This window comes from Fukomys damarensis, unplaced genomic scaffold (genome assembly GCF_012274545.1).
Source record: "Fukomys damarensis isolate Sample0158 unplaced genomic scaffold, DMR_v1.0_HiC HiC_scaffold_14, whole genome shotgun sequence".
Lineage (NCBI taxonomy): Eukaryota > Metazoa > Chordata > Mammalia > Rodentia > Bathyergidae > Fukomys > Fukomys damarensis.
Window position 1 is genome coordinate 46248532 of NW_022900926.1, and position 12682 is coordinate 46261213.

General features: G+C 35.3%; 1 protein-coding gene across 1 annotated transcript in view; it reads left to right on the forward strand.

The window, feature by feature from the left end:
• LOC104866926 (cysteine-rich venom protein pseudechetoxin-like) overlaps positions 1-12682 on the forward strand; it is a 76164-nt gene that overhangs the window by 33983 nt on the left and 29499 nt on the right. The window contains exon 10 of the mRNA XM_019208488.1: positions 9059-9138. Coding sequence (XP_019064033.1) covers positions 9059-9138 — 80 coding nt within the window. The remainder of the gene's footprint in view (positions 1-9058; positions 9139-12682) is intronic.

Here is a 12682-nt window from a genome sequence, read left to right on the forward strand (position 1 = left end):
CAGATAAAGTAAATTTAAAACCAAAACTCATTAAGAGAGACAAAGAAGGACACTACATCCTTGTAAAGGGAACAATTCAAGAGAAAGAGTTGACAATCATAAATATATATGCAGCAAATATAAATGCCCCCAACTAATAAAACAAATATTAAGTAACATAAAAAACCAAATAAGCACTAATACAATTGTAGTGGGGGATTTAAATACCCCACTATCACAAATTGACAGATCTACTAGGCAGAAAATCAACAATGAAATAATAGAACTGAACCAAGCTTTGGAACACATGGACTTAATAGATGTTTATAGAGTATTCCACCCCCAAAAACCAGAATATACATTCTTTTCGGCTGCACATGGATCATTCTCCAAAATAGACCACATACTGGCTCACAAAACAGGTCTAAATAAATGCAAAAAAATTGAAGTCATCCCCTGTTTATTATCAGATCATAGTGCAATCAAACTAGACATCAATAGCACAAGAAACTATAGAAACTTCACAAGCACATGGAAACTGAACAACACTCTCCTAAACAATCAATGGATTACAGAGGAAATTAAAGAAGAAATTAGACAGTTTTTACAAATAAATGAGAATGCCAATACAACATACAGGAATCTTTGGGACACAATGAAAGCAGTTCTACGTGGAAAATTCATAACATTGAATGCCCACACTAGGAAAACAGAGCGGGCTCAAATAAACAACTTAACGATGAAACTTAGACTCCTAGAAAAACAAGAGCAAGAAAAACCCAAAGCTCGAACAAGAGAGGAAATTATAAAGATCCGAGCAGAAATCAATGCAATTGAAATTAAGAAAACGATACAAAAAATAAATGAAACAAAGAGCTGGTTTTTTGAAAGAATAAATAAAATTGACAAACCCTTAGCTAATCTTATCAAAAAAAGGAAAGAAAAGGCTCAGATCCATGCAATTAGGAATGAAAAAGGCGAAGTCACAACAGATCCAAAAGAAATCCAGAGGATCATGAACACCTACTTTGAGAACCTGTACTCTAATAAAATGGAAAACACAGAAGAAATGGACAGATTTCTAGATACTTATGAATTACCAAAGTTGAACAAAGAAGATAAAAACATTTTAAACACCCCAATCACAATCAGTGAAATTGAAAATGTAATTAAAAACTTACCAACAAGGAAATGCCCAGGCCCTGATGGATTCACTGCTGAATTTTACAAGACATTTAGAGAAGAACTACTACCATTACTCTTCAAACTTTTCAATGAAATCGAAAGGGAAGCTATACTTCCAAATTCATTCCTGGAAGCAAGTATCACTTTGATTCCCAAACCAGGTAAAGATACAACCAAAAAGGAGAACTACAGACCAATCTCCTTAATGAATATAGATGCAAAAATCTTTAATAAGATACTAGCAAACAGAATACAGAGGATTATCAAGAAGATCATCCATCCTGACCAAGTCGGATTTATTCCAGAGATGCAAGGGTGGTTCGACATACGAAAGTCAATAAATGTAATACATTATATTAACAAAGTCAAGGACAAAAACCCTATGATCCTCTCAATAGATGCAGAAAAAGCGTTTGATAAAATTCAGCACCCATTCATGATAAAACTCTGCAAAAAATTGGAATAGATGGTCTATACCTCAATTTAATAAAGACTATCTATGAAAAACCGTCAGCCAACATCATATTGAATGGCCAAAAACTGAAAACCTTCATGTTAAAATCGGGAACAAGACAAGGATTCCCATTATCACCACTTCTCTTCAATATAGTTCTGGAAACATTAGCCACAGAAACTATACAAGAGAAAAAAATTAAAGCCATAAAGATAGGAAAGGAAGAAGTTAAACTGTCATTATTTGCTGATGATATGATAATCTACATTGAAGATCCAAAACACTCCACCAAAAAAATTCTAGGCTTAATTGACAGATTCAGTAGAGTATCTGGATACAAGGTGAATACCCAAAAATCAATAGCCTTCTTATACACAAATAACAGACACACAGAGAGAGAAACAAGGGAAAAAATTCCTTTCACAATAGCACCCAAAAAAATGAAGTATCTAGAAATCAATCTAACAAAAGAAACAAAAGATCTCTACACTGAAAACTACAGCACTCTGAAAAAAGAAATTGAAGAGGATATTAAAAAATGGAAAGATATTCCCTGCTCCTGGGTAGGAAGAATCAACATAGTGAAAATGGCCATACTACCAAAACTAGTATATACATTCAATGCAATACCAACTGAAATTCCAACACTATATTTCACAGAACTAGAAAAAAAATCCAAACATTCATTTGGAACCATAAGAGACCTAAAATAGCAAAAGCCATTTTAGGCAACAGACACATGGCACCAGGTGTAACAATTCCCAATTTGAAACTATACTACAAAGCCACTGTGATAAAAACAGCATAGTACTGGCAAAGAAATAGGCCTGAGGATCAGTGGAAGAGACTAGAAGACACAAAAACAAATGCAGATGTATTCAGCTACCTCATCTTTGACAAAGGAGCTGACCATCCTCAGTGGAGGAAAAATAGCCTCTTTAATAAATGGTGTTGAAAAAACTGGATGTCAATCTGTCACAGATTAAAATTAGACCCTTATCTTTTGCCATGCACTAAATTAAAATCCAAATGGATTAAAGATCTAAATATTAAAACAGAAACATTAAACTTGCTGGAAGGTAAGTTAGGAGGAACTCTGGAAGACATTGGTATAGGAAAAGACTTTATGAACAAATCCTCAGTAGCACGGGAGCTAGCAGAAAGAATCAACAACTGGGATCTCATCTTACTAAAAAGCTTCTGTACTTCAAAAGAAACCATCAGCAGAACTAAGAGACAATCTACAATGTGGGAAAAAAATTTTTACCAGCTGTTCCTCAGACAAAGGACTATTACCAAGGATATATAAAGAACTCAAAACAATCAGCCCCCCCAAATATAAAGACCCTATTCAAAAATGGGCATCTGAAATGAACAGATATTTCTCAGACAAAGAAGTAAAAGCAGCAAGAAAATATTTGAAAAAATGTTCCACATCACTGGTCATTCGAGAGATGCAGATGAAAACAACACTGAGATTCCACCTCATCCCACAATGAATGGCTGCTATCAAGAAAGCACACAATAACAAATGTTGGCAGGGTTGTGGGGAGAAAGGAACCCTTCTCCATTGTTCGTGGGAGTGCAGACTGATGCAACCACTATGGAAATCAATATGGAGATACCTCAAAGAGCTTGGACTGGAGGTTCCATTTGACCCAGCCATCCCTCTGCTGGGTATCTTTCCAAGAGAACTAAAAGAATCGTATCACAGAGAATTATGTGCACCCATGCTTACAGAGGCAGTGTTTGTAATAGCTAAATCTTGGAAACAGCCCATTTGTCCATCCGTTGGAAAATGGATAAAGAAGATGTGGTTTTTCTATAAAATGGAATATTACTCAGCCATAAAGAATGAGAAAATAGATTCATTCATAGGAAAGTGGATACATATTGAAGATATACTCCTAAGTGAAATAAATAAGTCACACATGTGTAAATACCGAATAGTTTCCCTGGTGTGAATAATCTGCAACAATGCATAAGATTCTAATAAGATTACTGACATTTAGAAATGGGAAGAAAGGAGCTAAAGGTGTAGGGAAGGTGGGATGGGTAGGGGAGGAGTAAAAAGGGAAAACAAAATAATGTGAGAGAATGAAAGATGAAAATAAAGTGTTTGTAGATGGGGAGGGGAGGAGGGGGTGAAGGGAGGGCAGAGGTAAGGGGAAAAAATGCGAATCAAGACTTGTCATGTAGAGGTACAAGATCCCAACAATGAATGTAACTGTACTGTATCCCTAAAATGTACCAATAAACTCAATTAAAGCTGGAAAAAAAATAGAAAATATGAGGAAAACAAAGAAAAAAAATTTGAAGAGCCTTTTTCAGGATATATCTCTGCTGTCGCAATAGACAATTTGGGCAGCAATGTGCAAAACTAAGTCAATTAGTCTCAGCAAACCCATGGCAGAACCCTGAGATTCACACTGACTTTTGGCTGCAAAGCCCAATTTGAGCTCCCTGAATTCCTGCCAGGTTGAACTCTGCAAGGTTCTACTACAGGTTTCCCCTGCTGTTCCCCTGAAGATAGTCCAAGTTCTGATTAAAGGTGATGATCCCTCCAACTTATCAAGTATGGAAGTCTGGTGTGCCTTTATTGCAATTGTTCACATCTGTTCTATTTTCTGGATCTCAGTAAAATGGTCATTATGACCACCTGTGCCTCTGAAGTGTGGATCCAGGTACTGGCACAAACAGGAGGCCTGAGAGCACAGGGTCGGGATGAATGCTGCAGAGGTGCCCACATAGCTGGGTGTTCCTCATCTGCCTGCTCTGATGAAGACCTGGGGCACTCTTGTTTTGTTTTTTAATTCATGATGATGAGCTATCATTCAACAGGACTTCTTAAACACAAACTGTTAAATTCCAGGAAATTTTTTAAAATATATCTTTGAAAACTTCCTCTCCTTATTTTTGTCCTCCATATATTCATATTGGACTCCTTAAATGTTCACCTCGTTTTTTCTTGCATTTTCTCCCATCTTACATTTCTTTTATTATGAGTGTTCCACTTTATTTTCTAAGTCTCCCCTTTATCTTTTCGTTGCTTGCTGTCTTTATATTTATTTACAAAATCTTTTTGTCCTCTTGATATTGTTTTAACATTCTAATTTTCTTTCATCATATTTTTTAAAATTTTACTTTTATTGGTACAATTAAACATACATAGTGATCACATTCATTATAGGGAATTTCTACCTGTAAATGAGGTATCTTGATTCCTCTCTTTTCCCCATTTGCTTCACCTCTCTTCAACCCTTGTTCCTCCCTCTCCTTGTTTCAATTTTTTCTTCTTTTCTCATTTTTTTCTTTTTCCTTCCTTCCTTTCTGCTCCCCCCATCTAGTTCCTCTTCCTTCTGAACAATTTTTTTCTTATTTCATATTGTCTATTATACATTTTGGTTCCCATTTACACTTTCAGGTACTCACATTAGAAAGATAATGTGATCTTTTTTAAAAAATTGAGTTTATTGGTACATTTTAGGCATACAGTACAGTTACATTCATTATTGGGATCTTGTACCTTTACATGACAGTGTTAGTTCTCATTTTTTCCCCTTGTCCCTGCCCTCCCTTCACCCCCTACTCCCCTCTCCATTTACAAACACTTTATTTCCATTTTTTCATTTTCTCATTTTTTTTCTTTTCCCTTATTACCTTTTCCCTACCCTTAGCACCTTCCCTACAACTTTAGCCCTTTTCTTCCTATTTCACATTGTCAATTATCTTATTAGGAACTTATGTACTATTTTAGTTTTTCACATTGGAGGAACTATTCAGTATTTACACATGTGCGACTTATTTATTTCACTTAGGAGTATATCCTCGATATGTATCCATTTAACTATGAATTAATCTAGTTTCTCATTCTTTGTGGCTGAGTAGTACATCTTCTTTATCCAGTCTCCAACTGATGGGCAAATGGGCTATTTCCAAGTTTTAGCTATTGCCTTACATATGTTGAACCATCCTTGCATCCCTGGAATAAATCTGACTTGGTCAGGATATATGATCTTCTTGATGATACTCTGTATTATGTTTGTCAGTATCTTATTAATGATTGTTGCATCTATATTCATTAAGGAGATTGGCCTGTAGTTCTCTTTTTTAGTTGCATCTTTCTCTGGTTTGGGAGTCAAAGTGATACGTGCTTCCAGGAATGAATTTGGAGGTATTGCTTCCCTTTCAATTTCATTGAAAAGTTTGAAGAGTAATGGCAGTAGCTCCCTAATAAAACAATGTGATCTTCACATATTTGTTTCTGGTTATTTCTCTTGAGTATAACTTCAAAATGTATCAATTTAGCTATAAATGTCTCAAATTTATCCTTCTTTATGGCTGAGAAATACTACATTTTATCCATTCTTTGGTTAAAGGGCATTTGGGCTACTTCCAGATTTAGCTATAAAAAACTTTGTCTCTATATACATGGGTGTGCCTATATCATTGTGGTATGATGTTTTTAATAATTTGGAGAAGATACCCAAGGAGAAGAGTTGGGTTAAGTGGTACCTCCTACCCTAGTTTTTTTGAGGAATCTCCACACTGATTTCTACAGTGGTTGCACCAGTCTTCACTCCCACCAACAGTGAAGAACGGTTCCTTTTCCACCACACCCCACAAGCATTTTTGTTGGTTGATTTATTAATACTAGCCATTCTTTCCAGAATGAGGTGGTATCTCAGTGTTGTTTTAATTTTTATCTCTCCAGCCCCCCCACCAAAAGACCTGAGGGTCAATTAAATAGATTAGAAGATGCAGAAACAACCAACCCCAAACACACTTAGCAACCTTATCTTTGAGAAAGGGATCAAACATATTCACTGGAAGAAAGATAGCCTCTTTAGTAAATGATACTGGAAAAACTGGCTTTCCACATGCTGAAGAATAAAACTAGACTCATGTCTGTGACCATGCACAAAACTAAAATCAAAATGGATCAAAGACCTAAATATTAAAACAGAAACATTTAATCTGCTGCAAGAGAGAATGCGTAAAACATTTGAAGACATAAGTGTAGGCAGAGACTTCATGAATAAAACCCATACTGCACTGGAGAAATGACAAAGAATCAACAACTGGGATCGAATCTTATTAAAAAGCTTTTGTGCAGCAAAAAAATAATCACAGAGTGAAGAGACAATCCACATAATGGGGAAAATATTGTGTCCAGCTTTCCCTCAGATAAAGGACTACTAATAAGAACATACAAAGAATTGAAAAAAAATGATGCAAAGAAGAATAATATAAGATTAATAGGAGTTCAAGAAAAAGCAGAAGAAAGCACATAAAAAAATGTTCACAGAAGTAATGACAGAAAAGTTTACAAACAGAGCAAAGGAACTTGACATACAGATAAGTGAGGCATATAGGACTCCAACTAGTTATGATAAAAAAAAATCTACACCTAGACATGTAGTAATCAAGATCCCAGAAACCCAACAGAAGAAAGAAATACTACAAACAGTAAGAGCAAAGAAATAAATTACATGCAAAGGAAAGCCCATTAGAATCACAACAGACTTATCAATACAAGTGCTCAAGTCAAGAAGAGCCTGGAATGAAATATTTCAAGCCTTAAAAGAAATCAACCTGTAACCTAGGCTGATGTATGCAAAAATGTCCTTTTTTTTTTTTTTTTTTATACCAGGGATTAAACTCAGGACCTTGTACTTGCTACGTAGGTGGCGGAAACCCTGAGCTAAATCCCTGGCCCTACAAAACTATCTTTCAAAATTCATGGAGAAATCAGATACCTTCATGACAAAGAACACCTGAGAAACTTCATGAATACCAAACCAGCTCTCCAAACAATTTTGTAAAATATCCTAGAAAAAGACAGTAAAGACCACTACTCAAATCCAATAGATAAGTTAAAAGATAAAAAAAGAACCAACAACAGGAAAATAACATGACAATGATAAGTCAATACATATCAGTTATAACCATCAATGTTAACAGCTTCAATCAAAAGAAATAAACTGTCAGAATGGACAAAGATGCAAAACCCAACAATATATTGTAACAAATCCTCAGTAACATGGGAACTAGATCAAAGAGTCAAAATTGGAATCTCGTCGTTTTAAAAAAAAATTTGTGCACTGCCAGAAAAATCACAAGCAGAGCTAAGAGACAAACCACAATGTGGGAAAAAAACTTTACCAGCTGTTCCTCAGCCAAAGGACTACTATCTAGAATATATGAAGAACTTAAACCCCCCCAAATATAAAGACCCATTTAAAAAATGGGCATCTGAAATGAAGCTATTTCTCAGAGTAAAGTAAAAGCAGCAAATAAAAATGAAAAAATGTTTGACTTCACTGGTCATTCGGGGGATGCAGATGAAAACAACACTGAGATTCCATCTCACCTAAGAAAGAATGCTACTATCAAGAAATCAACCAGTAACAAACTTGGCAGCATTGTGGGGATATAGGAACCCTTCTTAATTGTTAGTGGGAGTGAAGACTGGTGCAACCACTATGGAACTCAATATGGAGATACCTCAAACAACTTGGACTAGAAGTCCCATTTGAACCAGCTATTCTTCTGCTGGGTATCTTCCCAAAAAGAATTGAAAGAAGCATTGCACAGAGATATATGCTAACCCATATTTATAATTTATAGCAGCATAGTTTTCAATAGTTATAATTTGGAGACAGCCCAATTGCCCATCAACTGGAGACTGGATAAAGAAGACATACATGAGTACTACTCAGCCATAAAGAATGAGAGACTAGAGATATTTATAGCTAAGTGGATGCACATTGAGGCCATACTTTAAAGTAAAATTAATAAGACTCATGTGTAAATACCAAATAGCAAATAGTTTCTCTGGTGTGATATACTAAAAGTGTAAATAAGGATCAAAGTGTATAATTGATATTGTGTAATAGGAAGAAAAGTCTAAAAGAGTAGAGGAAGTGTGAGGGGTAGGGGAAAGGTAAAAAGGGAAAAGAAAAAATATGTAAAAAATGAAAAACATGGAAACAATGTCTTTGTAAACAGGGAAGGGTGGAGAGGGTAAAGGGAAGGCTAGGAAATGAGAGAAAAATAAGAACCAAATAAGTCTTGTAAAGGTACAATATCCCAATTATAAATATAACTATATTGTATACCTAAATTACCAATAAACTTAATAAAAATTTAAAAAGGAAAAAAAAAAAACAAAAAAATCACACCCTAAAATTTAAAGACCCAATAAATAAAATGGGCATCTGAAATTAATGGACACTTCTCAGATGAACAATTATGAAAGGTAAATAAATATATGAAAAATTTGTTCAACATCTCTTTCATTGTCCCATCTACAGGATACTAGCAGTGAGAAAGCTTGGGGATGAACTCTAAGTTATTTTTAAATTTTTCTTCAGTTTCTTGTTTTGCACTTATGTCCCCAAAATTCCTTTCCTCTTTTCTTTAATTCTAATGTTGTAGAAGATTTCAACAAATTCAAGATGACTCTGGCTGTTTATTCATATGGAAGAGTGGGTGCTAAAATACAGAGCAGATGTTTGGTAAGCATAGATTCAACTGCTTGACAGCAAAGCATTGTACCAGAGTGATTTTGTAAGAACTCACCTATGTAATTGGAAGATTGCTATCTGCTAATTTATATAGATACTTTTGCTGTTCAATTTATCCAGAAAGAAATATTTCAAACCCTTGCTTTCATAGCACAAACCACATTTCAGACTACTGGGAATCAATTCAAGGAGGATAAACAAGTGCAGGTTTTTACTTAGTTCTCAGGTTTTTAGTAGGGCATCTTTCCTTCAGCTCTGTTTGGTTTCTGTGAAACCTGCTTAGGTCTTGGTTTAAACAGTCAAAGTGCAAAGCTTTTGTCTGCTTGGAGGAAGAAAAGATAATCAGCTGGATGCTCAGAAAAGGGGAATTACTTTAATGTCTCTAAAGTAGACTTTCACCCAATCCTTCCTCTGAAAAGTCCTTTCTACATCTGATTTCAGAAGTACCTGGTGTAACCATTTCCTGAGACTTCATTGTATTCTACATCCAGATTCAGCCACTCTGACCTTTCCTTCCTATTACTCTTCATGGAGCTATTGTTCAGTATAGTTGAGTTTAGATTTTAAAATTTCTCATGCATGTATGTGACAAGAAATGTTTTCAGTAGAAAATTTTGAAAATTAAAATGTTACCAAATCAGTCATGTTTTTTCAACCTTTTACTGGTGTATATATCAAGATTTCTTCTTGAGAATAAGAACCATAGGTAACCATTGTTTCTAGCTCAGAGATTCCAGAGGAAAACCAAGGAGATTTAATGAGACTTTTTAAAAAATTTAAAAAATGTATTTTTCAAGACATTTTTTCCCATCCCAATACTTTATCTTTTTGTATATATGGCAGCTTTTGAATAAATCAAGAAGTTCAAGGTGGTAGAGAAAGAGTATTTAAATTGATGTACTCATCAACAGGCAGAAGTAGAAGGAAGGCTCGCCTTCTCTTCCCTAAGTAGGGGGACGTTGGTGTGTTCCTTGGCAGTCACTGAAGACCTTCAATCTCAATCTTAAATCTGACCACCAGTCCCTCTTCATTTTCTTACAGCCAGCCAAGGGAGTTTTTGGATTTTTAGAAAGCTAATATATAAATGGTGCTACAGGTGTTCCTCAGGAGAAGATAATCTTTATAGCAGACCAAATATTGAAGCTCAAAACAGAATTCATAGGAATTTTGATATTTGCCAGTAATGGTTATTAAACTACATTTTGCCAAACTAACATCACAATCTTGAACTTCAGGCCTATTGCAGTTTCTCTATTGGTAAAATATTAGTAAATTAATGAAATTAACAGTACAAATTAAATTTGTAATGGAATGCTAATTTCTCCACTTCTAGTAATATCCATTTCTTTCACATGCATGAAGTTCTCACTTTGGTAAAGATTACAATGTAGAAAACATACTACACATGGCATCTAATCGACATCGTGAGAAAAAAGAATAGTCAGTACAAAGAGACATTCAAGATATTTTCAACTTATTCACATAAATAATGAAAATAGAACAATTACAGAATAGTTAACTGTGGGTAAAGACAGCCACAAAAAAAGAAATATTTTAAAACAATAGCATGTGAAAAGAAATGTTGGCATCATTAATCTTTTGTTTAATTGACATTTGTTGAAGATCTGCAAGTGCAAAACCCTAGCTGCTCTCATGATGCTGTAATATGGAAAGGGTGGTATTACACAGAACACTGAAAATCGACATGGTATTTCAGGTTGTCAAAAGAAACAATGAAAGGTTTGAGAGGGCTGCAGTGTTGTTCTAGGTAGTAGAGTCCCGGTAGGCCTGTTTAATGAAGTGTGTGTTTGTTCTCAGTTTATTGCCTCTTGGCTCCAAATTTATCCTCCTTTGCCCTGCTTTGTGTTAGCTGGCTCTTTCCCCGGTTCACTCTTCCCCTATCTCCCTTAGAGATTGAGCATACTTCCTAAATCTATCTATATATTCTTTAGTGTTCCCCGTACCTTTCCTGGTAGCAAATCCACTCTATCTGGTCAATAATTCTTTATATCAAATTCTCTCCATTCAAATCACTGGTGTTTCTCTTTCCTGAATGGACCATGACAAAGACCACAACAATACACCAGAGACCTAATATCAGACTGTTTTCCATAACTGCGTCTGTGGCAAGCAGTCTCCTGGCTCACAACTCCAAGCAAAGTCTTTAAAATGGGAGCATAGTTACATATTTAAGAATAGCAGGAAGGACAATGTAGCTACAGTTAGAAAGGAACATGAGGAAGGGAAATGTAGAGAGAGAGTGGAGGCCAGATTGCATAGGATTTCTTATGAGAAGGCACCCAAGGCAAGGAGTTCATATTTTCTTCTTAAAGTGGTATGAGAAGCCTTTGGAGAGGAAGAATCGGGGAACCATAACTGACATGAAATGATTTGTCCTTCAAAAGATCACAGTGTTTCATGGCTATAATGCCAGCACCCTGGGAAGCTAAGGTATGAGCATTGCAAGTTCAAGATCTGGTGAGCAACTTAGCCAGACCCTATCTCCAAAAGGGTTAGGGCAGGGGAGATTCAGTGCAAAAGCCCTGGGTTCAATCCCTAGCACTGAAAGGAAAAAAGATAACTCTTGCTGTGTGTGTAGACTAGATTAACAAGAGGGATCTAAAAAGTGCAAACTACACAATGACATACTGTATTTTCCCAATCCGGCATTAAGATTTTTATTATTAACACAAACTTCCTATTAGTGGAGAATAAGTTCATAAAAATTTTATTGGAAGAAAATTAATAATATTTCTTGAGAGCCTCACAGCTGGAAAAGTGTAGCAATCAAAAGAGAGGCTTTAGACTTAGACTTGTGCTCTGGTCCTGGTTCTGTTCCTTATTACATACCTGGTTTGGAGTAAGTCACCTACATTCTGAGCCTATTCTTTAAAAAAGGCTTCAGAAATGATTCTTAGTTCACAGAGTTAAATTAAGAAAGTAATATATAGGTATAAAAATAGATTGACTTACTGTATCAGGTCAAGTTCATTAAATATAGGGACTAATCTGTCAAAAATAATAGGAATGGCTTTGGAATAACTGATCTAAAATCTTTGCTTCTATAACTAATGGACTTTTAAATTTTTCTTCTTTCTTTTTTATTGGTACATGTATACAGTGCATAATTATTACAACCATTGTAGAGAGCTGATATTTGTACATAACACAACTTAATTCTTTCTTTTGTCCCATTTGCTGCTCCTCCCTCCATCTCTGATCCCCTTCCATTTTGGAAAATTTCCTCCTGTTTCCTATTTTCTGTTTTTCATTTTGCTCTTTAATCTATTTATACTTTGAGGTTCTGATAGAAAAAGAAAGCATGCAGTATTTAGGCTTGTGTGTCTAATTTATTTCACTTAAACTTGTAGTCTCTGGGCGCATACATTTTTCTACAGAGGAATCAAATTTATGTTGTTCATGGCAGAAGTAGTACTCCATTGTATATATAATAAAAGAACTGGAAAATCAAGATTTGTGTCAGTTTACTACAATAAATTCTAGGGCTGGAAATTTAGCTCAGTGGCACTGCACC